At 38.5% G+C, this 27,733-nt stretch overlaps 1 protein-coding gene across 1 annotated transcript; it reads left to right on the top strand.

Moving 5' to 3' along the window:
• The first annotated feature begins 457 nt into the window (after positions 1–457).
• dennd2c (DENN/MADD domain containing 2C) lies at positions 458–21,811 on the top strand. The gene is made up of 19 exons (XM_058643826.1): positions 458–756; positions 3,773–4,897; positions 6,885–7,009; positions 7,677–7,759; positions 7,920–8,072; positions 9,640–9,718; positions 10,022–10,066; positions 11,970–12,157; positions 12,950–13,059; positions 13,678–13,747; positions 14,316–14,393; positions 14,646–14,786; positions 15,355–15,503; positions 16,935–17,112; positions 17,342–17,383; positions 18,166–18,274; positions 19,513–19,755; positions 20,918–21,004; positions 21,080–21,811. The coding sequence occupies exons 2-19, from the start codon at positions 4,002–4,004 to the stop codon at positions 21,109–21,111; spliced, it is 2,808 nt and encodes a 935-aa protein (XP_058499809.1). The 5' UTR covers positions 458–756; positions 3,773–4,001; the 3' UTR covers positions 21,112–21,811.
• The last annotated feature ends 5,922 nt before the right edge of the window (positions 21,812–27,733 follow it).

The following is a 27,733-nucleotide window of genomic DNA, read 5'->3' as shown; positions in this document are numbered from 1 at the left end:
CCTTCAACCAGAGTTTCTCACAGTCTCAGCTGTGTCAAGCGCGACATAAACACACGTACAAACCGGAAATCAGGTAAATTCTGTGATTCAACGCTGCAAATTATGACCTATGTGTGTACGATGAGTTGTGCAAATGTCCCTCAAGTGGATAGGTTAGGTTTTTGGAAGTGTGGTTGTATACGGTATTAACCTAATCAACACTGTCTTCCACTGACAACATGTACAGGGGAAATATGTTTGGCTTAACTAATAAAGTCTACAATATTTTGAGAATAGGTTCATCTCACTGTTAGTCTGGCTTTTCCAACTGGAAATTGAAGTTTGTCAACCGCTCCCTCTCCGTAGAGAAAATGTGCGTTTTTTATGAATGTCAATCTCTCAGTTTTATTTTGAAATTTCTAACCGGAAAACTTGTATTTCTTGGGTTGACTTGGCATTAATTATCCTGAGACGAAGGACTAGGAGTGTTCTGCTTTTCTCTATGGCCACTTTCTTTGTTGTTGTTTTTGTTGTTGTGCGTACTTATTAGAATAGGTGACACGTTTTTTTGTACCCTGTAAAGTACATTTTCTGATAAGTTACTCATAAGAAGCGGTATGACTGAATTAACTTTAGCTCGAACTTATCCAATAGTTCTAACCTAGTTGAGATATGCGAGCGAATCGAATCGCATCGCATTTTTCTACCTAATTTTTCATTTTCAGTGAAAGAAAAATGAGGAAACGACATTTGTATCATCATTTAAAACTACCAAGGGTAAGTTACGACTTATTAACCACGTGTAATTGTCCATGTCTTTGCTTACTTTACACTTTACGTTAACAGACTATCTGTCCGACACTATTGTAAAAAAAAAGTAAATGAATACGTTTGAGGCCGTTTCATGTTATACGTTTTCATACATTAATCCAACATGACCTAGTTGCGAGCACAGCTACTCTTCCCAATTCACTACACTCCCAAAGTTAGTAAAAACATTCAACGCCAAACTCAATTGACAAAATCCCTAATTAAACATTACCTCACTACTATCTTACATAGGGATGTTGTAGAATACTTATCACGCATGTGTTGTACATTAACAGTTCATAGTGTGTAATTCGGCTTGCATCCGATCAATTAAACTGTGCGTTTTTGACCAATATAGACTTTCAAATGAAACGTAGCACGACTGTTACTGCAGACATCTCTTCGTTTCAGCGTGATGAGAGGAGAGTAATCCAGTGAGCTGCTTTAGGTTATCTCGGCCCTTTGTTGAAGCCGAATTAGTCAGATGTGTCACTGAGTTTCATTTATGTATTATCACACCGTTACTGTAAGGAAGAATAGTTTTAAGTGTGAAATTCTGAAGGGAGATTAGCGACATCTTTTCGACAGCTTGGGCACATGGAGCTGGACGTGTGGCGTGTCACTCCCACCGTTCCCCTTTAGCATCTAAACCTACTTCACTATAGCAATAACCCAACGCCAGGAAAGAAGTTCCAAATGCAAGTCATTGTACTTACATAGGGCCTCTTTATGGAAATGCCAACATTATCTGCAGGTGTTGGCAGATCTAGGGAAAACAGCCACAGTTAATGATTATCCAAAGAATAACTATTGCTGTTGCAACTGAGAGCACCTGCGATGTACAATTCATTCTACCGATCTGCTCATACCCACTAGTCTAGTGGGTATGAGCAGATCTAGTAAGATTTAAGAACAACACTGACTCCCTGGCATGCGTTTATTGGGTATTTGTTGACCCTAAATAGATGTAAATATTCTGACATATTAACTATCTTAGTCTAAGTTCATGAAATAATTCTGAAGTAGTTTTGCACAACAAATAGTCAGCAACAAAATTATGCAACTTGTCACATTAAAGTGCCATTCAGTCAGTCATTCATTCATCAAAGCTGTGACTAGTAATACTTGGATGCATGGAAGCTGTTCTAGTGCCTGGTAAAGGATCCGTCATAATAAGATACTTTATCTTGGTTTGTGCTTTTGTGCTGGTCTTTAGCAAACCTACATTTTTCTGTTATTATAGCTTCAACAGTCAGTTGACAGTCGATACAATACCTTACCTGCAACATGTTGTGTCATGCTGCTTGTCTTTAGGGGCGTGTTTTGTGGTGGGTTTGAAGGTGCAATTAGGTTTAATTTTGCTGCCAAGTGATAATGGGCCAATTCGGCTTCATAGGTTCCCTGTCTGGTTTCTACATGGATGAGTCAGGGAGTTTCACTGAAAAATACAAGGATATCTTTCTCCATGGTTGACAGCCAAATAAACAAGTGGAATTCATTTTGACTTGCCCTCTGGCTTTGTCACCTGATATCACAACACCTTCAGTTTGCCTCACTGGCAATAAAAACATGTATGCCACAGGGAAGGAGCAAGTGACAGCTTTATATGTATTTGCAAAATGTAACTAGCTAGTATACCTTTTCAATTTATGGCATTTCATAGGGTTTTTGATTGCCATCATACAGGGTCTGGTGTGTAGTGTAGTTTATCTAAACATAGCTCAAACATAGCTCGGTGGTTGCAACTGGGTGCAAATCTCTGCGCACAATAATTATGGACAGTCTGCTGATCCTTCTTCCTGCATCTCAGGAAATGTAACTCATGCCTTCCTGTACAACATACCGCACAAAATGCAAGTGGGTCAGTTTGAGACTCGCATTGTCATTGCATGGTCTGGCAATGATCGAGCAGCATTCCAGTGCACACATACATTTGATTTGTGTCAAATCAAACAAAGGCATTACTTTCAAGACGGACTGACTGTGTCTAGTTAAATTTATTCCCAGACCCCCCTCTTATACAGCTCTGTAGGAATGCAGCTCATACAGTTATTGTGATCATGAGCCGTGCAGTGGAATTTTACCATGTCTCCTCTTCTCCAGATTCTTCTCAGCCTCGGTCCTAATGTGCAACGTGTCCAAATGGTTTGGTTCCAGAGAGCCAGGAGTTGCTCTATGAGAGTGTACAGTCACTACCTCAATCTTGACTCAAGGACTCTGTGTCAATTTTTAGCAGCATCCACTGCAGCAAAACTTTATATCAAATCTGTCTGTTTTATTGCTTCATATAACAGATCAAGACTTCAGCTTTTACTCTGAACTGTACTCTCATACAGCAGTTTTTATACAATACGTATAAACATGCACAAATACTACAGTTTAATAACGTTGCTTCTCATAAATAGTTCAGCCAGTTGAGGAGCTTTTATTACACTGCCTGGAAAGATGTGGTTATAATGGTGTCACTCATTCACTTAATTGTGACTGTGGTCTCTTTACTGGCTGTGTAGTTTTAACATTTGTGTGCTTTCTTGCCTCCAAAGCTCCTTCAAATCACTGTACATTCTTCACAGTTATCTCTAAGACAGCTTCTGCAAGAATACAGAGATAGATTTAAGGCTTTGCTGTGTCGTTGGAATTTTGTATTTGGCTAACTCTGTGGTTTAGGACAACAACTACAGAGAAAACAGAATTCCCCGGGGGAGAGCAGGCTTGATGCGGCTCAAGACACAGACACAGAGCAGCAGCATACTGCAGTTACCCTGTTCCTGCTACTGTGTTTCCTTTTTCTTATTTTTGGAAACTGAGGTTGACAGGAGCCCATCCTTCCTGATCTTTTTTCTGTCTTGAGATATGTGATGTTTCAAAAGTAACTGTGTCCTCCTGTGTTACGTCAGTGTCCCTTTGATCCTGTGTGCTCTGTCTGAACTTGTTTTTAAGTGATTGATGGGTAATTTCTGTGTCTTTACCTGTGTCTTTTTAGGTTGTTTACAAAAGGAGACAAGGGGATAAATGACACTCCACTAGCACACAACAACGCATAGACCTACAGCCCTAACTAGTAATAACATTCCAGTTATTGCTGATCATTTCTGTATTGACTGATACCAGATTACGTGGATTTTTCTGGCCATCTTTCTGGGGGAAATCCCTCATGGATTCCATCACGGAAAGCTGAGGGCGAGCTGACATTTGCCTCCGCCCCCCCCAACATGCTGGCTCTACGGCTGGAAGGCAGGCAAGGGGGTGGAGAGGTTGATCGCCTGCAGAAAGGGGCAACTGTGGCCTGGCAGGGCCGGCAGTCAGGGAGGCCCTCTCTTCATGAGCAGCGCATTAACATCAGGGAGAAGATCTCCCAGTGGGAAGGTCGCAGTCAACAGGACAGCAACCAGGATGTCGAAGTGAAAACACACCCTCCAACTGTACCCCGAACTTTATCTGGGGATCTGCTGGGCAACGGATGCTCCAACGAGAGCTTAACAGGGAGACTGCACACAAAAACCAACCTCTCAAAAGCTAAGAACTTGGGTTTAGATTTCCGGGAATCCCCTGCACAAGCTGGATATAGTGGTGTTAGAAGAAAATCAGAGCCCCTGCAGAAATGCTTTACCGATGTTTATACCACATCCCAAGGAAATAAAAAACTTCCCGCGCAAATATTTGTCTCCTCTAATGTGGAAGCAGTCACAGCTAACTCTACTGGTGAACACAGATTCACCACCAATGGCAACCAAACAACAGATTACATCTTGGATGTTGAAGTACTTTCTAAACCTCTACCTCTGTCTGATGACCCAGAAGATAACATGCCTGCTGGGAACTTCTACACGTCGCGGGGTTTCTGGCGTAAGCTTGAGGGAGACAGACTGCTGTGGCAAAAAGGCAGAGAGACTTCAGGTGAAGTTCAGCCTCCTCCCAAACCTCAGCGGACGTTCCAGTATCGTGGCGCCAACAACAACTCAGGGCGAGCAGCGCATTGGGACAGAGGATCTTCTCATATCCACCACTCTAATGTTGGGAGAAGGAGGGTAGCACACCCACCTAGCTTCCCTCCTCCCCCATGTCCGGTTGCAAAGACTGATAGATTGTCAAGGCATAAAAAGAACAGGTGAGTGAATGTGCTAAAAAAGAGAACAGACTCACCAAATGGGTTTGCCATCAATTCATTAGTATTTAAATTGCACATATTTCACAATATTCAACAGTTCATTTTTAGTATGTGAAAATGAATGCACAGTAATTACATGTTAGAGAACTGACCTGTAAAATACACATTGAATTGTTGTCTGGTTTAAATGGCAGAGAGTTTATAGGGCAGTTTTGAGGAGGGGACTGTCAGAATGTAACCGCTGGCTGAGGTCCAGGTGTGATGTCACACGATATCTGGCAGCATTGTTCTCTATTGTTTAAATGTGACCTAGTTTCTTCAGAAGCCACGGGTCCATGGTCATCTACACAAACACACAAAACAAGACAATGTACACAGTCAGCTTAGAACAGACCACAGTGTTGTGTTGTATCATTAAAACAACTTTGTTACAGAATATAATTATAAAAAATATGCAGAAGGTATGAATGGAAGAATAATTAGAACTGTTAAATCAAGTCAGTGCAACTTTTGAAATAACAGTTAACAATATATGGCTCTAGTTTTTTGATAGATGTGTCACTTTGTGAACCCTACAGTGTGATATTTCTCTGGATGTGCTACTTGCTTGCTGTGGTTATGACATTTCACAGAATAACAATTACATGGTTGTCTAGAGCTTTCTAGTTAAGATTCTAACACTTTGTAGGAGGACATGTCTGTTTCTTGTCTTTGTCAAGATTCAAGAAATACCACTGAGACTCTTTTAATTACTTTGACAGGTTTGTTTGTCTGTCTGGACAGATTTTTGTCCCACACTGTTGACATGTGTCTTTGGTGTGTGCAATGTCAGGGCTATTATTCGTTTAGCCTAACATTTACTTTGGGGCGTAAACACTTGTTCATGATCAGAACAAAATAGTCACATGACACAAACAATTGGAAGACAATATAAAAGGTGTAAGGTGAAATATGGTAATAGAACAGAGTAGTATAATATAATAATAATAATATAAATTCAATAATTTTGTTTAGCAGAGGTACTGGTATCATTATGGTAATGTTGTTGCATTTCATTCCAACTGTATTGTGGTATGTGATTGTGGATGTTTGTATCATGGTTTTGATCTAATTTCAGAATCATTACATTAGATACATTAGATGGCATCATCGTACCTAGATTTGTCTTATAAATTGACAACTCTGTGTAGCTGAAGTATATCAAGAAATATAGCCTGCACAGTCAATATGGCAACACTGTGCCTAGTGAATACAGTCTTCACAGCAACTGATTCAATCCTGGGACGTAAAGAGGACATTTAACATTCCATTATCCTGTAACATGCTAATAGTTGTCACAAAAGCTGTTTCATAACTAAAGCTACTTACTTTATGTCATTTTCTTGTATTCCCTGTCCTCTTAAATGCTGGAAAACAGATTTTCAGAACCACTTATTGTGGTCCAATGTTGTCATTATATATACATTGTACATACGTACATACATACATACATACATACATACACTATTTATTAATTTCTTTATGGGGCTACATTACATACATTAAACATGAGTGATGTCACAATTTGTGTTTCACCACAAAGTGGCATTGTGGTCTTTGATGTTTTGTACTTTGTGCTTTACAGAAGCAAATTCATTTTCAGTTATCAGTTGATAACTGATCATATAGTTGATATGATCGGTTGATAATTTAACCAGTAACTGACCAGAAGTCTTTTAAATGAAAGTTGCATTTGTCCTACATTTTTCCTGCTCAGCTGTCTCTGTTTAAACTCTGTCATGCACTTTCTCTGTCCTCGCCTGTGTTATATGCTCAGTCATTTCCTTTCATGACAGTTTATCACACACTGTGTGTCTTTTCTGTGTTTGATATCAATAGAAGGAATGTCTCATTAGACAACAGTGTTTAAATAATAGTATGCAAGCTATCTTTAGGACACCAGCCAGGCCCGTCTGTCTCACTGCCTTCATTTCCTTCCCTGCAACAGGAAGTCCTTTGAGTATGAGGATGCAGCTCGTCTGACGGCGACGCAAGGCACACTAGGAGGCGAAGCAAGGCGCTCAGGCCTATATCATGCCTATTCTGACGATAGCATTTATGAGGACATTGTCTGTAAGTTGAACTCCCTGTGTCATATGCACCTAAGAAAACAATGTGGAGATGACTGTGTATGAACATATTATGGATATAAAGTAATCTTAGCACAGGTGACTATTCCAGGCTGTCATGATGTCATCTTACCTAAATTAAATAATAATTAAATTAAAAAGAAATTGTTCAATAGCAGAACTAAAAAAAAATTATAGACAATTCCTGATTGGCACATTTTTTTAATGAATTTAGAGCTTACACATAAAATAAAATAATAAATGTCTTATTGTTTGACAACAGGGTGTCTCTGGATAAATTTTTTTGTCTTTGTCTAAATAAGTGGATCAATTTTTGCTTATCTATTACATTGATTACATTGAGTAGGCGCAGGTGAGAGTTTTGTAATAAATCAGGAACGGTCTATAACAAAATAAAATAAAAACAATTTAAAACTTCTGTATTTGTCAAGCACTTTGAAGTAAACGCACCATGGCAAAAGTTACACTTTACAAATGCTGCATCCATTTTTGTTGGAAGTGACATTATGCAACTCTCAGATTTAAAATTGGTCACATGCTTTCCTTCCAATTATCTAAAGGTTCTCCTGAAATTATTCAGTGTGGCCACTCACTGTATGAAAAATCCAGCCAGTGTGTTTAATCTTTCCATTCACTCTGTCTTCCCTCAGGTGATGTGACCAGAGATAACCCCTATGAAGATGTCAAGCTATCTCCCATGTGTCTGCCCACTGCAAGGTCTCAAGTCCCTAAGGTAGTTAAAAAACTTCTCCTTCTTTCACAGTACTTAATCATTTTATCGGTTCTGTATAGAGGTATCAGATCATCACTATGTAACTTCAGATTGAGTGGGAGCAGGAAAAGAAATAGTGTAGATTGAAAATATCTACAAGACAAAACATTTTGTCTTCCAGCTGCCTCCTAAACCCCAAACTTTGCAAGGTTACGCTAACAAAGGGGAGAGGAAAACCTTCCAAATGGTATCCAAATCGTCAACCCTCGCAGAAACTCCCAAACCTGCTGCACCTCGACGCACAAGCACTCCGAAAACCCAGAGAACACCTCAGGTGAGTGACACTTGGCAGTCAAATTATTATTATATTTTCAGTCAATCTCCAGAGAGTGATTAACTGAAATATATGTATATATATATATATATATATATATATATATATATATATATATATATATATATATGTGTGTGTGTGTATATATATATACGTTTGTGTGTGTGTATATATATATGTATATATATATATATGTATGTATGTATGTATGTATGTGTATATATATTTATATATATTATGTTGCCATTTGGTAGAAAAACAAAATATGTTCTCTGTAAATGATGAATCCTGTAATGTTGGTTAAAAAAAATAAGGGGGCAGTGCCATGTTGAATAGGAAGGAGAGAATGCTGTAAGACATAGATAGGGATAGATATGTGGACGCACGTATGACTGCTCCATTAGAATTCATGAGAAAACATGAGCTCAAGCTTATAAACCATGGCAACGGGAAAAGTATTGACACGGAGGCACTTTTATGATAAGGTACAGTAATAAAACAGACTTACTTACATACATATTATTTGACAAAAGCCAAAAATGTATTTTTGGATGGTTTATTTGTCATCGCTTTGTGAAATTTTAATTGAATAGTTAATAGTTTAGTAACCTAAATATCAAGAATAAAAGTCTGTCTGACATTTGTGCTGACTATAAAGTGGTTCTTCAGAAAATGGATAGAGATTCCTCCTCTTAATTTAGACTATTAACTATTTATAATGTTCCCAAAATAGCCATGATTTGTTTTGAATTGGGACACAACAACAACAACAACATTACTCTGCAGAAGACTTATCTGATCTGTCTGTATTTGGACTTTCTTGACAAACGCTGACATGGATGTTGCTTTGAGCTGTTCTTAAGAAAACCCAATAAAACGGACACAGATTCTCCCACTTAGATGAACAAAGTGAGACTTATTTTCCACTGTGGATGTACATTTCTTTGAGGTATATTTGTTTGGCTAACTCTTGCCTTGTCACCACCAGCTCTTGGGCAAATTTATAGCGGTCTTTCTAAGGTTTTGTGTTTTCTTGATGAAGTATGTGGCACTTCCGCCTGCAGGCCTTGTTCAGACCTCTGGGTTTTGTTTAGAGGCATTAGTGGTAGAATTTATTTCACTGGTAGAATCAAATTTTAAGTAATTTTGTAATCTAAAGTTTTTGTTGCTAAGCATCATATTGTGCTTTAAAACATTTATTCCCGACTGAATACAAATATTGCCCTTCTTAATTTACCATTAACATTAGTAGGTGCACTTTAGTTCCTTTCCATTCACGGTCGTATAATTTTTATAACTCATTTACTCCGTGTATTCTGTGGTACCCTCTTAAAGATAAGCTTGACCTGAATGTGTTTCCCTAACAAATATTCAGTTATGTTCTTCCAGTGCATTAAGTGAAGAATGCAGGAATGTAAGGGTAAAATAAATCTATAATATAATTATGTACTTAAAGGCTGGCATAGTTTGATTCCCTGTAATCACAATTATGTAATGGCTGTGAAATTATGGGGCTGAAAGGCATCTGTGTGTGTGTGTGTGTGTGTGTGTGTTATGTACGACATAGTACGTCAGCAAGATTGAGACGATCTTTGATGACAAGCGAGGGCGGAAGAGAGTGAAGAACCAGGGAGTCTCAGTGAGAGGTATACACACACACACACACACACACACACACACGCACACACACACTTATATACATGCATATGCACAGACTGTTCCAGATGCCCAAATGTCACCCACATTAAGCACTTCAATAAGATTAAGTTGAGCCTCTTGGTGGAAATACCAAACCTTTGATGGCACACACCACACAGGGCCTGCTGCAGTTTGCAAAGCCGCTGATTATGAAACAAAGGCTGACTGTCTGCATCTGATTATGGCTTCTCGAGTCTTTTCCAGTCGTTTGCATCTCACTAATCTCTCCCTCCTCTAATTCATATCAACAGAGGAGACCAGTGGGACAGAGAGCGACCCTGAGGACAACACCAAAGGTATCAACAGAGAGTTAATTGTCCCCTTTATGTTGTTGTTTTCACATTTCTTGTATGTTCCTTTTTTTATATATATATATATATATATATATATATATATATACATATATATATATCTATATAGTGGTTTTAGCTGTCAGCATCTATTATTGACACTTCCATGTATAAACAGAAACTGCACAGCAAATAAGAGTCCTTAATCATTTACAGTATTCGCTCTATCAAAGTTGTAGTTTTTATTGCCAGCCATGCTACATATGTTTACTGACATGACCCATAATCATGAATGGTAAAATAATCATCCTGTTATATAAGTTAGATACACTGAGTAATGTTAACAATAATTTAGGGCCGTCAATTGATAAAAAATTTCCGAATTCATCGCACAATTTTCTGTAATCAATCGAGGGTTAGGGTTAGGGCGATTAATCGCGAAAATAAAGCTGAAGCTTATAGCAGATATTTATTTATATAAAGTCACAGAATTAATGTAGAATCAACACAAAAAGACTGTTTTAATGGCTTTCTTTAAACTTTAAACAGTTTCTCTCCTAATTATAACAAATTTGGCACAAAAAAAGGCATCTTGATGAAGAAATACAAAAAAGCACTACACGAATCAAAGAAAAGAACAACTTACACAGATCGACGTGGTGGGTTCAGAGCTGTGAAAGAGAGAGGGAGGGGGAGAGAGACACAACGTGTACTTTTTTTAACACGTTAAATTATTTAAATGAATCGCCAAAATGATTGTGTTAACGCTGACAGCACTACAATAATTAGTAAGTAAATTTAAAAATATGTTTTGAGCATTTTGACTGACTGCTCTTGCTGCTTAGCACTGTTAATTTGGATTAACACATTTTTTTCCAGAATTTGAGATATTTCAAACAATAAGCAATTAACTAAAAAAAAGATTAAGAGTCTACAACAAAGCACGCAGGCCTTCAAGGATGTGCTTGGCTACAGCTCTGTTTTGCAAGAGTGCTAGAATACTCACAAAGAAAGTGTGAACATGTGTATGCCCATTAGGAAATGTTTACTATCTTATTACTGCAATTATTATGTAAACAATTATTTTGCTAACATTTGTTTATTTGTACACAACCCAAAACCTGAGTCAGTGTCATTAGTAATGAAGGTGTTTAGACTCACAGGATGGACACTGTGGGATTAACCTGTGATTTCAGGCAGCACTCATCCTCCCCTTCTCATTATCATTTCAGATTATTCTTTACTACAGGAAACAAGAACCTGCTAGCTAGAAAACCATATGTTTAAGACTGAATGAAAAGTTTCAGTGAAGATTAGGAATGTGCAGTCAAAGAGTTGATATATGTATTTTACGTTTTTTTTCCCAAAGGATCCACTATTTGAATTACCATATTCCATTTGAATGAAAGTGCTTTCCTTCCCATGTGCATTGGTCCCACTCATCATGTATCCACTCATACTCAGAAGTATACTTTGACCCAGTTATGGTGCTAAATGAAAAGTCTGAATCAACAGAATTGATGCACTTCATCCTATAGGGAACTGAACATCTGCCAAATTTAATGTAAATCATTGCAGTCAGGGGAAAATAATTGAGAAGCTTTACTGAATATATTCTCCAACCATTTATCCTCCTCATAAGAACCAGGCACATCCAAGCAATATCCTTGGGTAACAATAAGGCTCATGGATAATATGGTTAAAACTGAAAAAAATTCCCTAAATACCAACATAGTGAGATTATGACTATGCAATTCAGTTAACATTACAATTGTGCTGATATATATTTGATATTTACAATGTGAACTGAATATTTTCATGCCTTATATTGCTGCTCTGTGCTGGATTGGAAACTGTAGTATGTCTCAGGACAAACATTACAGTAATCAATTCACTGTGTGTCCTTCAGCCGGCTCCAGGAGATCAGTTTACATCCAGTCGACACTGAAACGTCGGCCGGGCTACCGCACCCTGGAGAGAGACCTCATCCAGCTACAGCAGCAGCAGCTTTTCCAGATCTTTGTGGTGGTGTCGCTGAGAAAAGGCTCCCCAGGAAACACCTACTTCCCGGAAATTACGCAACAGTTCCCCAAAATGGTTAGAAAGAGTCTGTTTTAGTTTTTGCTACTTAATTGAATTAAACCCTGTGTGACAACCCCAATCTTCATCTTGTTAACATGACTATGGGATTATCCCAAGACTACATCATTTAAGAATTGTTATGATAAAAGGTGACTCTGTTTTTTGTACTTCGAGCTGCAGTGCATAACTTTTGGTGATTTTTGTTCAGATTTTTCTGCCTCTCTTTGGTCTTCATGAACAGAAATGATGTAACATTTTTTGTATGCTGCATTCTTCATTTTCAAAACACAGGCTTAGCTGTCAGACTAGGAAACTTAGGAAACTATCAGACCAGATTGGGGTGTGTTTGTGTGTATACACCAGCAGCGCATGGGACGGACGGGGGCAGGGAAAGTTTATCCCATCAATCACTGAACTACTTGGTTATTTGAGCAGTAGAATTCACTTCTGAAGCTTCTCGTGGGCGCTCCTTTGTGTTTTCAGTCTGACTGTTTGCAGCTGCCTGGCTTTACTAGCACACTGTTGCTCTTGCTCCTATCTGTCTTGTCATATTAAACAAAATGAGATGGATTATATACTATACTGAGAAACACAGAGAGAGTCATGTGGGCTTAATCAACATTATGTGAACTCGCTTGTCAATGGTTTGAATGTATCAGATATTTATTTATATTTGAAAGACATGCACTACAATTTTAACAGAAATCATTTCTGTAGAATCATATTATGTATGTATGTAGTTAATTGGTCACATTTTCCTCTCATGTCCTTCAAGAAAAAGCTGTATTTATTGTTGATCTGTTTCAGTTCGAGAAGTCCTCGCGGACCTCCAGAGAGGCTGAGGATCAACTGAGGGTCATTCCTAAGTTCTGCTTCCCGGACTCACTGGACTGGAAGCCCTCTGCTCACATGCCCAGGTCAGAAACATTTTAAAAGCTAATTATAACGATACTTAGTTATTTGTATAAAACTTTCCTTCATCTCCTTTCTGTTGGTATCTTCTATTGTTGTCACTGTATATCTTTGACGTGTGTTAACTTCTTTCTTCTGCGGTATTTAGACTTAATTCTGCCACTCTAATTATCAATTATGCCATGTTTAATATCCCCATTTCCTCTTTTCCTGTTTATATCCTCAGCTGTCATCTGTAACTCATATAACGCTGCGGCAACAACCTGAATACCTCACAGCTATCATTAAGTTTCATCTGATCTAATTAAATCTTTAAGTGCTAAGGGCTATAGGGCCTTGTTTATTTCTAGTTGTTATGGTAATTGTTGTAGTGTGGGTTATGATTGCCGCTCCACTGTTTTTAGTTTAGATAAACAGTAGTTCTTCTACCTATGTTGTGTTTTTGCACTATCTTGTATCTCCAGAAAAGAAACAGTATTCACAAAAGCATTTTTTGAGTTAGATTATTCTTTTAAACACTGTCTTAAGGAATAATGGTTGTATTCAAAACATGTTTTCCACCTGAATTTAGTCAATACAAATGAACAGATTTAATTTCCTGTGTATTGATCTTGTGCTTTCAGTGAGACCTTCTCATTTGTCCTGACTGGAGAAGACGGCAGTCGTTGGTTTTGTTACTGCCGTAAGATCCTGGTGAGTGTGGATAAGCTCATGTTTGCATTTGAGTCATTGTCCCTAGTGTTTGTGTGTGTGAGTGTGTCTGTCTGTGCGTGTGTGTTTGTCAGGACCAGTAGTCATAGTAGAAATCTCCTTTCTGAGGAACTGGTTAAGTTAAGGGCTAAGATTTGAATTGTTAGGTTAAGGTTAGGGTTAGACGTTAATTTATGCGTTATGCTTTGTTTAGCCTGGATTAGAAGTCAATGTAGTGTCCTAATAAGAATAGCTGTGCAAACCTGTTTGTGTGTGTGTGTGTGTATGATGACATGGCAGCCGGCCATGTGCTTACTCATCATCTCTGAGGAGAAGTGAATCACAGACCATACCACTTCTGAATCAATGACCGAGAGCAAGAAGAATTTCATAATTTTTCCCCTTTTTCTTCCCAAAGAAAGTTGGTTTGAATTGTTTTAAATGTAAGATTTAATGTATATCTGTGTTCCTGTTATCAGAATGTTGTAGGTAAATGTGAAATGTCATACATGGATAATATATTTCTGTTGTTTCATACTTTATGACCTGAGATTGTATGTGTATCTTTCAGCCAAGTGGAAAGGGGAAGAGGCTTCCTGAGGTGCATTGCATTGTCAGCAAGCTGGGCTGTTTCAGCCTTTTTGCAAAGGTAACGTGACCATGTATAGTGGTTGTAGTACTTATATGTGTTGTTGTTACTCCTTTTTAAAGCAGCAGTGTGTCCCACCCTTTTTCCAGTTGGCATTTGTGACATTTTTACAAACAGTAAGTGTGAATGTGATATGGAGGAAAGCTGCATTGTCATGCAGAGCTGCATTTTGCCTCAGCTCTATTGTTTAGACTTTAATCAGCTCTACTTCCTTCAGGACTCTCTGTGATTTGCGTGGTTCTCTCTGCCCAGATTCTGGAGGAGGTAGAACGACGCAGGGAGATTTCCCCAGCACTGGTTTACCCTTTTATGCGTAGTGTGATGGAGGCCCCTTTTCCCGCCCCTGGACGCACAGTCACTGTCAAAAGCTTCCTCCCTGGCTCTGGGAATGAGGTAAACCTGAAACCAGAAGAGGAAATGTTAATTAGTAGTTTTGTTCCGTCTAACCACTCCTTTTTCAGACTCAGAGTGACTCAGAATGGGAGGTTATCTGTGTAAACAATAGGGATAGCTATAACAGCTTTGAAGGGTTCAAGTTAGGACAGCTGCATATATGTAACCGTTAACAGTAATCCGTTTGGTCATTACTGTTTAGTGTTTCCAGAGTCACAATAAGTGAATCAATTCATTGGAAATGCTGCAACATCACTACTTTCTTCTTCCATATGTTTGGTGTTTTGTGAGATGCCAGCTTATATTTCTAAATTCCTAAATCCATCCTACTCCAGCCACATTATCATAATCAGCTCAGTTGGCCAAGTATGTGTACACATTCAAGGAATTTGACTCCACTTTTTAACTGGTTTCAGTCTACTTGCATTCAAACAGACCCACAGTGACAAACGAGGACAACAGCAACTGAACATAGAAGTCTTGCGCAACATACCGCTTTCCATGTTTTCACGCAGTCAGCCATTCACATACACTGTGTAATCTTAGTGTGTATGCTGTTTTTCCCCAGGTGCTCACTTTGTGTCGCCCTGTGGACTCCAGATTAGAGCACGTTGACTTTGACAGCCTGCTGCAGTGTCTCGGTGTCGGGAGACTCCTGCAGGTGTTTGCTTCCATCCTGCTTGAGAGGAGAGTCATCTTCATTGCAGACAAACTCAGGTACTCCTGTGATTAAAATGCAAACAACACCGCAGGGCCACTTAGGCACCAGTGTTGAGAAGGAATGTATTAACGTAGGCTATTTACAAAATACATCATATGCCAGGTAATCAGTGGTTGATTACATCCCACGGGACCAGTGTCAATTATCTCTTTATACACTGAACTCTGGTTCACAAAAACAATCCCCAGTCGAATCAGGTCTATTTACACATTTGTCACTTAATGTCTCATTGGGCTTTACAGAGCCACAACAAAACACTTCATATTATCAGCAGATACAAGACATCGCAAATATTTGAAAAATATACTTAAATTAAAAGAAAATTAAAAGAAAATATAATAGAATTTTACTTACACTAACACAATACTGAAGCGTACTGATAATGTGTGTCCTTTGCATCTTTGAGTGTCATGCACATGGTTTTGGTCCAATCATGTATTTGTGACAGTATTGAGGTACAAACTAGTGCATATTGTGTTTATCTGTTAAAGTGAATAACCCAACTATCATATAATAAATATTGGGGGGGATAAAACATTCAGAGAGTGTTAATTCGCCACCAAGGCCACTCAGTTTCCAACAGTGTCAATACAATCCCCTATTTTGCAAGGTTAACAATTGTTTAAAGGAATCCTGAATCTAGAATTCTGTAATTGCCACCAAAATCTGATAATTTCATCTCTGGGCTATAACCTGCATAACCAGAAATGTATTCCAAATCAGTCCTTCTCAAGGTGTGCTGCTCACAGACAGACAGACAGACATAGCCAAAAAAAGCAAGCTCCTTGGCAGAGGTAATAAAACATTGATTGAATTGTTAGGGTGGAGACAGCATCACAAGGCTGCTGACTGACTGAAGGGTTTGAAAAGCTCATCCAGCAGTTGATATGGATATTAAATGTTGTAGGACTTTGTATAAGAAAGTGGTTTCAAATTAGTTCAAAGAAATTGGTAAGGTTTTGAAAGGTAGAGGGCACGTTCTTTAAGAACAATAGTCACTTAAATGAATAACTAATTAGGCAATTGTGGTTTTCATAGAGCACAGATCTTTGCAAAGTATTAAGCTGCAGAATTTGACCAATCAAAAGGAAATGGAGGAGATACAGTAATTCACGGCATCTGACCACACAGGAATGAAGTTACACCAGAAATATGAGTAGTGAATGTGATGCTAACAGCATACGCACAGATCAATTGTGTGTTGGGAAAATTGGTTGATACACACGTTCAGTTCACTCACAGCTCGTACAGTTGGTCGCCGTTGAAAATGTGGTGGAAACGAATCATCGAGTGAGTCATTAACTGTAACGTAGTCGTACACTTGTGTTTTTTGGGACTATGACTGATGTCTATGCGTCATATGATCAGTGTGAGAACTGAGCAGTGTTTTTGTGTTTAACCTTCACCTCATCTCCTCTCCTCTGCAGTGTGTTGTCCCGGTGTGGCCATGCAGCCCTGGCACTGCTGTATCCATTCACCTGGCAGCACACATTTGTGCCCGTGTTGCCAGCCAGTATGCTCGACATCAGCTGCTCCCCAACCCCATTCCTCATCGGTGTGCTAGCACCATGCCTCCCACAGCTTCTAGAGCTTCCCATCGAGGAGGTCTGTCACAAATGTTCATGTCATTTCCTAGTTTGCTATATTAAGTAGACCTGTAGATCTGTCTGTAAACTGTTTGTAATGCCACGTGTTTGGCTGCAGTAGGACCTCCATAATAGCACAAATGGCATTGACTAGTTTTGGAAAAACAGGTTGTAGTGTGTCTCTTATTGTGAAATAGTGAGCTCAGTTCAGTCTGTAACTGTCATTCTTACTCCTCTGTCTTTTCCAGGTGCTCATAGTGGATCTGTGTGCAGACAAGTTTGTCATTCAGGTGTGTACACACACAGCGCAGCATATAATGGGAATGATAGGTGTGGTCCCAATGGAAACGTAGCTTTGCCTGCACTTGTTGGAGTGCGGTGTTTTGAGGGCGACAAAGCTGCTGCAGAGACAGATATACTTGTATATAAGATAGGTGGATGCAACCATTACTAAATTAAATGTCAACTAGTTTGATAATCAATCAAGTATTTTCTTTTAGATAAATTTCAGCTTCTTAGATGTGAATATTTTCTGGTTAAATTTCTCTATATAACAAATAAATAATAGATATGTAATTTAGGGTTGTTGACAACCTCATTTTGAGAATTAGGAAACACCAATCAACATTTCTTTATTTTATTTTTTTTTTAATTTACTTTGTTTTATGGACCAGACTAATCCGTTAAACCAGAAAATATTAGACATATTAATTAATTGCAGCCCTAATATAAAATCATGAAATTACACTAACCCTAACCCAGCTCAACAGTAATCTTCAGTGTCTGGTCTCCTAATTAACTTTTCAATTAGTAAACTTAGTCTGTGTTAGCAGCATTAAGGAGCTGTAATAAGCTGTAATTTCGCTGGTCAGTTCCCTCCCCATCATGAAACACTTATGGTGTTTAGACATGACGTGATGTGTTTTGTTGTTGTGTTTTTATATTTAGTGTTTAATAGCATAAGATCTGTGGTTTTGTATACCAACTCCTCCTTTTGAAGTTTTCACCCTCACTGACATGAAGATAATCCTCACTGAGGCCAAATTAAGACCTTTCGTGTGATGTGTGACAGCTGGGTGATGAAGACTGCATCCTGCCCAGTAAACTGCAGGCGGCGCTGCAGCAGATCCTGGAGGAGAGGGACGTTATCCTGGGACAGGAGGATGAAGACCGATGTGGAGGTTGGTGTAATGGACACTACAGGCCTTTCTCAAACTGATCCCTCCCCCACTTCCACTCAGGCTTGTAGTAACTCCATTTGTAGTTAGACCCACAACTAAAAGACGCTCTCTTGACTTGATCACCTTGTAGTGTTTAAATACAGTTATCAGCTTTGGGACTCACTTCCCTCTCTCTGGCAGAAAGAGGAACCGTTTGTAACAATGGTTTCATATTAAGCGAAAGTAGCAACTGTTCAACCAAACCCTGTTCTGTTATGCCACTAAGTTTGCGGTCAGAAGTATAATTATGATTATACAGCTCATGCCACTAAGGGTGGTTTGAAACGTTTTTCTGAAGCGGAAATACATTTAGAAGTTCCTTTTCACAGAAGAAACACAGCTCAGGTGTACATACATACATATACACTACATACATCAAGTGATCTTGAAAATAAGTTCTTACACATAAGGGATATAATTACAATCAACCCTGTAAATTGCTAACATAACATTATAACATTAACATTAATTCTCTCATTTGAGATGTGTGTTTGCAACTGGTAAGGAGAATTGAAATTGAAGAAGTCAGTATTGGTGTAGGCACACTCTTAGAGGCTTTTATAACCCACTTCCACTCACCACTAACTGGTGTGACAGTCAGGTATTTTAACCTTTCATAAAGCTGTGGGAGGCAGGGTGCCAGCACCCCGATGAGGAATGGGGTTAGGGTTCTTAAAGTTTCATAGAGTTGCTTTTTCTTCTTGTCTATAGAAGGAGAACTATTTTCAGGTTCTGTTTTTATAATAACACCATTATGCTCTTCTCTTTTTACCCACAAGTGGATGTTTAGAAACGAATTGTAAATATCAGCTGAACACCGTGCTAATTAACTGGGTACTTCAAACTAATCAGAGGCTCTCCAATGACTAACTACTCTTATTTAGATTGTCACTTGCAGCACATCACATACAAGCTCAACTATAAAAACGTTGAAGTATTAATTATGTAAAATCATTTGGCGTGAATGATTTAGATGATTTAAATGTGAATATTTTGTTTGCAAGTCATTCAAACTTAATCATTTTGTTTTTTGGACAAAAGACATCATCATTTGGAGGTCATTTTATGTACCAAACAACTAATGAATTCATTGAGAAAATAATTGACAGTTTAAAAGAATATACAATCTTCTTTTAAAAATCAAAATAATTGTTAGTCCTCTTATTGAACCTTTTCTCTTCATCCGTTCATCTGTGCAGGCCAGCCGGCTGACTTGAGCGCTCTGGTGTCAGAGGGTTTCGTGCGGTTCTTTGTGGAGCTGGTCGGCCATTATCCCCTCCACATGGTCGAGTCCTCCAGTGGAAGCAGGGAGCTTCAGCGCGACAGCTTCCGTAAATCCCACCCCTCGCGTGGAGTGCGGCAGTTCCTGCAGTTCTTCATGGACACTCAGATGTTTGCTGGTTTCATTCAGGACAAAGAGCTGCTCAAGGGGGGAGGAAGAGGTAACTGTGATGGGACAGTGCCAGTAGCCTTAATGGTCAATTAAGTAAAGGAGAAAACAAAGTTTGCACATACACCATTTCTTACAAATGTGAATGTTCTCTGCTTGTCCTTCAAGCAAACACTGATTCATTCTACATGGTTCAATATGAATCTGAGATTCTGATTCATTACTATTAAAGCTGTGTTCACCTCCGTCTTATGCCCCTCCTCCCACAGACATGATGCAATTTCTCCATCTTTGAAATGCTTCACTATTATTGACAAGATTTATTGTGTGGCAAACTAGTCATGACATCACCCGCAGGAATCTGAAATCCTGTTTTGAATCCGATTGGTGATTTGACTGCCACCATGCTGAGATTGTGTAGATTGTGAAGTTTACAGTCGTCTCCCGTAACCAGGCTCCTATTGGACGATACCAGCTGTCAATCACACTGGTATCCACTCATACTGCATGTGCATCTTCATTGTCTATTTTCCTTTAAATGGGAAAATAGTTTACAAAATGATCATGTTCTATTGAAGAAGACCTGAAAGTAGAGAGAGTCAGAAGTAGACTCTTTTTACTTTGGACTTCCATTTGAACAGAGTTGTTTTTTCACCGTCTGGAGTTGCCCCTCAGTGCCTATTCAACATATTACTTCCAAATTGGCATCCTGTGGCAAAAGGGAAGACTACGTCCACTTTTCTGTGTATGGTCTATGATTTATAATCTGACTTACTTTTAGACGCTTTCCTTTTTCCGGTTGCTTTGCAGTGTAGGCAGTTGTTACCACTACCACCAAAGGGTTGTTTACACATTCATATCACTTGATTCACATTATGCTGAAAGATTTTGGAATTTCTGATCAATAACACCAACATTTTGTTGCCTACCCGAGCTTTAATGCTGCCATGCTACGCTAAATGAACGCAAACCTTAATCAACAAAATATAAAAAAGGTTGACTTTGCCTACATGGTGCATCTTTCAGTGTGTATAGAAAATATTTAATTTAATCTCAATTTAATTTTATAATCAAAGTCAGAGGTTTCCTCATTCTAAATACATGAAGTGTTTAATCAAATCATTTTTAAACAAGTCATATGACCCAAGGAAATTCTAACTATGCATGTAAACACCAGAGCAACAAAGTTAAACTGATTTCCATCTCTGTCTCAGGTCTTTTTGAAACCAGAGTGGCCGAGTATCTCGACTCGTATCCTGAGCCGGAGCCAAGTGGCGTGAACAAATTTCTTAAGGGCCTGGGTAAGTGTTGCTCCAAAGATTTTCCCTTCAGGGATAATTTTCAACAACCTAATTGTTTCCCTTTTTTTAAATTAGGAAACAAGATGAAGCTCCTCCAGATTAAATGAGAAAAGGACATCGCTGTGCCTTCCAATTGAAAGACTTTGTAATTAAAAATGGGAAACATGTTGCTGCTGAACTGACTGAGGAAATGAATGTGTGTCATTTGAGGGCCATGTATATAAATATGTAAGTGCACTTCTGATTGGATGAAAACTGGAAACACTCTTTTTTTTCTCCTTTTTTTTTTAAATCATTGTTTTATAAAAAACAAACATTCCAGCTAATAAATGTCAGTAGCAGCCGGAGGGTTTGGCTCTTTGTTTCTCAATGGGAACATGTTTACTTTCAAATAATTTTTGCTGCACATTTTACAGTAAACCCAACTGTAATGTTACATTTCAATCTTTTAAGTACTTAACCGAAAATACTGTGTATGGTTCAAATCTGACAAATGTTTTACACATTGTAAAACTCTTTGAATTCATCTCAGCACAAACTGTAAAAAAAAAAAATGCTTTTGTTTACCGTTTTTATATTTGTGTACATTACAGATTAGAGGGTTCTGGTGAGGTTTTTTTTACATCGATCAGAGCATTTCAAGCCTTTTTCTTTTGTCTTTGCTTTTGTCTTCTTTTGTCCCTGTTAACTGGAGTTGTAAATATGTTTTATACATGTTGAGAATCCGTGTACAGTATTTGGGGTATTTTTGTAAAGCTCGACAGGTCCTGCAGACTGTTGAAATAAATGACTTCTACAAGGACACAATTTAACGCGTCACTGCTGTTTATAAACCGAGTTGTAAATTGTATCGTTTCGGAGTCACTTTAATAGTTTAATAGTCAAGTATATACATACTTGATAATGTATAGTCAAGTATACATTATCTCAAAAACGCCATGCGGGAGAATTCTGGAAATCTGGCTCATTTGCACTATTTTGGTGGTCAAAGGTCACTGAGACCTCATGTTTATATGAACATGATGCATAAGGAACGCCCATAGGATATTTTGTTTCATCTGGTATAAATGTTCAGACGACCTGATGAGGTGGTCACTGTGAATCCTTGTAAATTTGGCACAAATGTTCATAGAGTTTCATGACTAAGGCATATATTCACTGGGAGGGAACTAGCGTTTGTTTCAAATTAAATAATTAAAAGGAGGACTGAAGCTTTGTGTTGGTTTGAAATAGCACCTTGAACAAATTCTAAAAAAAAAGGACTAGTGTGGATTTTGTCCCTTGTCATTTACCATACTTTGGAAAAGTGTTATTAGGATCTCTGTATGAACAGGAGGGATATTTACAGCAGGTTAAACTTGTTTTTACAGTCCACTGTTGTTTTAGGACGCACTTGATCATGAAGTTGTCCTCACAGTCCTGGATTTTTTGTAAAATAATTAACCGACATTTCAAAAATACAAGCCTTGAAGGCTGATGTGCTGGATTTTAATTCATCTTTATAGGGTCTTTGCTCTGATTTATATGAAGTTAAACAGTAACTTGATCCAATAGATGAAAGAGATCCTGTTTTTATTTGAAGAAACTTTTCACTTTTCCAGTGTTTCCCTCTGGGAAATGCCAAGCACAGTATTTCAGGGTTCTTGTTTTTATATTGTCCATTATGAACCTAGACAGAGAGAGGACAAGCTCATATTTCTGCTACTAGTACTATTGTGTGGTGTACAATAAAATGCAGTTTTGAAATATTTACAGTATTTGAGTTTAACTCTGCTTCATACATTACAGCACGCATTAATTTAACCACCTTTGGCGTCTACTTGTGACTGCAATGGTGTCCAAGGTGAGCCTGTCAGTCCATACCTCCAGAGGCCTGGTGTGCTCAATGGGTTTGACTTTTTCAGAAGACACGCCCTGAGACAGCAGGGATGAAGGATTCTGGCAGAACAGGTTCTTTTGTGGAGGAAACATTTTCTCGCCCTACTCTGAGTCTCTCAGGCATGTGAATCCCACCCCGTCTATGGAGATCCTAACATTATCACATGGATCTGACTCTGACCACTTCTCACACAAATATAACCCTTTCATGGGCACAGCTTGCTGGAAACATTACAGAGGTGTAGTGTCAGCCTGAGAGGCAAATTCCTGGTCGATAAAACCTCAAAGTACAGTATCTAGCTTTGTACCATGTAATGTCATACAGAACCATCCACACCATGTCATGTCATGTAGGTGTATTATCTTTGACCACATGGGGGCACTGCTTCCATATACTTCCACTGAGAGAAAAGGGAAGTCCAGCACACTGTGGCTTGGATAACTCACAGGCCACTTTATTAGGTACTGAACACAAAATATCTAGTGTGCCAATCATGTCTATGCATCTTTGCACAGACACATCAAACTCTGAAACACTACTAAGGTGTCTAGTGTACCTAATAATGTGGTAATGAGTGCGTGATTCGTAGTCCAGATCAAATCCTTGAAATTTGGAAAGAGCAAATAAGCAGCGAAGCAGTAGAGAAGAGAGTGATGCAACTTTACAGGTGCTAACTGCTGTAAAACACCAATACTGAAGCGGATTGATTAGAAAATATGTCCTGATTTATGCATCACTTATTTCCATTTACTTAATAAATAGGTTTAAATAATAGTTGTGATCTTCGGCGTGAGAGTTGCATACGGAAATCAAGTCAGTGACACATTGTGCGTTTTTCTTTTTTCCATACAATCAGACTGATTGTCAGAGGGTGTAAATGTACACACATTTCCAATGTACTAGTGCAGAGAGAGCTTCTTTCCCCCTCCCTTGATGGACGACTGTAACCTACCCATTTGATAAATTACATAAGTTCTGATGATAGGCTCATAGCAATAAATCAAAACACAGATTTGTGGAAAACATTTTTCAAAGATGTTTGCTTGATCTTAAAAACTGGAGCCGGACTAGAATGTCAACGTATCTGCATCACATTTTTGTTTTATTGGTTTAGAGTCTGTTATCATACTGAGTTACAGAAGACATTCTTTTTTGGAGGTAGAAACGGCAAAGCTCCTTGTGAACCCGTGTTTAACCCTGATAAGACCTAACAGAATGAATTCCTTGTTTCTGAACAGTGAGTAAAATGGACAAAGGGTCCGAGTCAGTACATTTAACATGTGTCTGGTTGTGTGAGAAACTGGAGATGCATGTGATATTAAAGGCTCATGGACATACATCAAGGATCATTTTGAGGTAGGGCCACACGGTCGGTGTCGTGGTTCGCACTCTTGCCTTTGCAGCAAGAAGACCCGGATTCTACACTAAATCCTACTTTTAATGACTACTACAGTGTCCACATTATTCAACCCCTGGAATAGAATTCCTCAAAAGTGCACACATTTGCAAAATCACGTGTTGTCTCAAGCACACCTGATCAACTAATGTGTGCTAAATACTTGACTGTTGGTAATGATGGTAACGCTTGATTGCATGGTAGAAATAGTGGCAATGAAAAGGATATGGAAGGATAGCAAAGGAGATACTGTGGAGATACAGTTGGAAGCATAGTTTGCAAGTTTTAAGTTACAGGAACAGTGGGGACACTACCTGGACGTGGCAGAAAGAGGACGCTATCAATGCCTGCCACCAGAGTCCTGAGGAGGCAGGTGTTCAAAAGTGACAAGCAGGAACTGAGGTTCCAGTTTCCATAAGGCACATACTACATGGTGAAGGGCATGAAACATGAAACCCAACATGAAAAGTCGGCTCCACTTTGCTTAAAACTTTATAAATAAGCCACAGAGGTTTTGGGATTCTGTCCTGCATCATGCGTGCAGCAGGTCATAAACAGCCAAAGGATGCTCTACCAAGTACTAAAGATGCTTGTCAATTATTATGAGACTGCAGGAGTCATTAAAAGTGGCATTTTGTGTTCAATTTGGAGAAACCCCTTATAATATTAGTTATGTTGAGCTATTTAAATTGTTTTGATGGTTTGTAAATGTTTCAGTAAACTTAATTTGCAGTGGGGGGGTTGAATAATTTTGATAAATTTTGATCATTTTAATTTTGATGCATTAATCTCTGTATTAAGCTGTATTATGAGTTACTTGTCAGATTTAGGTCAAATAAACCATTTCTAAATGAGAGTATATTAAATATATACTCTACTATATTAAATATCTAAGTATTTGCCTGTGAACATTGGAGGAAGCGTTGTGGTTGTGTTTCCTGATCTGATTTTAGATCATTTGAAGCTGTTCCAAATCTCTATTTTACATTCAGGGTACCCTGTTTCACAGAGACAACATTTCTTTGAGAAAAGTGCAAAAGTTTTTGAGGCAGAAATTTTTTTCCCCACATTTTTGCACCCATAACATGTACATATACAAACATCAACTGTCCACGTCGACCTACAGCACGGGAATGCTGCTGACACAGTGTTGCACAATCCAACTGTGTCAAATGTTATTATTTAAAACAAAAATAACAATTTTTCACACATGAAGAAACCTGGAGACTAATGAGAAGTGAGTCAGAGCAATCATGGACCCGCCTGGAGCCACTCCATCTAACGAGGTGGGTCATGCTGGGTGTCACCAGGGAGCAGCACAGATGGAATTCACCAGCGCTCCATGTGTACACACTGCACGTTTATCTCTTGGTGAGGTCACTCACTTTACCATATCATGTCGGCCGGGCCTGGCTGCAAGTTAAAAGTCACTCATTGTTCCAAGACAATTAGTCTGAACAACACGCACCTTTTTCAAAGTTCAAAGTAAAGAGAAGAGAACATTTAAAAAAAAAAGCTGAGTCAATATTTGAGTAAATATTATTTAAAGGAGCTGAAAAGCCGCGGGCAACATTCTGTAAAGAATGTGAGGAAAAACATCTGATCTGATCATAAGATCTGATTAAACCTCCAAACCTTTTTTTTTTTAATCTTAATTACCGTGTCGTGTTGTTTCATTGCTTTTCACACAATTATGTCTATTTTTGTGATCTTGTCGGCCGTGGGTGTTTTTTAAAATCCCCAGTATCTGCCACTGATGCAGCAGCGAATCACACACACACACACATAACATTTTAAAACAGAAACAAAAATAAAAAACAAAATGTCATTTTTTTTGTTTTAAAGGTTTTCTATATCCTTAATATATAAACCCAATATGAACCAATACATACACAACATATCTGTGAAGACAGTTGGAACCAGTCTGACATTAATTAAATTAAAGTGAACCTGAGGCCTTTAGTGACTGTGGAATAGAAAATTTACCCTGTGGATAAACCAGCCTTGAGAACAATAATGTTTTGTATTATTATTTCATTAAATCTACATTGACAACATAGACTGAAAGATGGAAGTGTATATTGTATTAACTACAATGTATGTGATTATTGCTCAATCAGCTCTCCAGTATATGAGCCATAAAGAGATCTTTTCCTCATGTGATGCCTGACATAAGAGCCCATGTTTACACAGAAGGAGGAGGAGTAGTGTGGATTTATGACAGACACTGTGTTGTTGAGATGCCTTCAGGCTACGTTTCAATGTACACATGTAGAAAACACACATTGCTGTAACAGGTTGTTACTTCTTGTGGGCGTGAGTGTGTATGTGCAAATGTGTTATGGACATTATTAACATGTCTTGTGTCTTGTCCTCATAACTCCAAGTAATGCACAGTGAGGACATTTTTGGCTGGTCCTCACTTTCCCAAAATGACCTAAATCTGTTTAGGTCCCCACAGTCACATAGTGGAGACTTGTCTTCCATATGGGGACAAAAATCAAGTAAACCCTGTAATGTAAATTGCTACATTTTAAGGTGAAGACATGTTTTAAAGGTTTGCAGAGGTTAGGGTTTGGTTAAGGTTAGGGTCAGGGTTAAGATTAGGCCAGTAGTACAGTAATTATGGTTAAGGTTAGCGTAAGTATCCAGGAAATGATTGTAAGTCAATGCAATGTCCTCTGAAGTCATGGAAATGTGCGTGCGTGTGTGTGATTGAGAGTAGGTGTTTTATACTGCTGTCATTTTCCTAAAGGATGAAGTGGCATAAACACAACAATAAACGTCACATGTTGACAGTGAACATCAGCGAACTGGAAAATGATTATCTTACACCAACCAGAATCACTGCTTTAACCCCACCCAACATTGAGGTCTTTGTTATGGAAACATACAGCAATGACTTTACGGAAACTTGAGCGGCACGAAGTTTAAAACTTCCATTAGAGTCACGCACGTCATAAGATATCTGACTTTACTCAATGAAGACTATGATGATATCACCGAGATGAGGAGCATTTTTTTTCTTCCTACTTCCTTGATTGTGACTCAGCAAGAAAAAGCACCATAGTAATTGCCACTGGGCCAAAGAGTCTTTGAGAAAAGAAGTGAGTTGTTTTGCATGTGGGGCCATAAAGATACTGTAAAACCATAAAGCCACCCAGCCCTAGCCTTTAAATCAATATATCTTGTGTTTGCCTGCTCCGGTCTGCTTTAAGGGTCACACTGATAGCTGTCAAAAAAATAGGTCATAGACTAATGTGGACAATCTGTGTCATTCATTATAATGTAAATAACACATACAGAGATGTAAACAATGGCATCACTATTTGATATGAGTTAAAGTTTCTCTTCACTGCTTACTTTACACTTTAACCCTTAGTGCTCACATGGCACAGAGCACCCTTGTTTTTTTTTTGTCTTCTTATGTGTTGTTGAGTCAAAGTTATGATTC

Source organism: Solea solea, chromosome 11 (assembly GCF_958295425.1).
Source record: "Solea solea chromosome 11, fSolSol10.1, whole genome shotgun sequence".
Classification (NCBI taxonomy): domain Eukaryota; kingdom Metazoa; phylum Chordata; class Actinopteri; order Pleuronectiformes; family Soleidae; genus Solea; species Solea solea.
This window is presented reverse-complemented; position numbering and strand designations above follow the sequence as displayed.

Bases quoted from the DNA above. Each gene is read 5' to 3' on its own strand.
- dennd2c (XM_058643826.1), top strand. From the start codon at position 4,002: ATGCTGGCTCTACGGCTGGAAGGCAGGCAAGGGGGTGGAGAGGTTGAT. The intron at 15,504-16,934 runs GTACTCCTGTGA...TCTCCTCTGCAG, and splicing joins TTCATTGCAGACAAACTCAG to TGTGTTGTCCCGGTGTGGCC. The intron at 19,756-20,917 runs GTAACTGTGATG...TCTCTGTCTCAG, and splicing joins GCTCAAGGGGGGAGGAAGAG to GTCTTTTTGAAACCAGAGTG.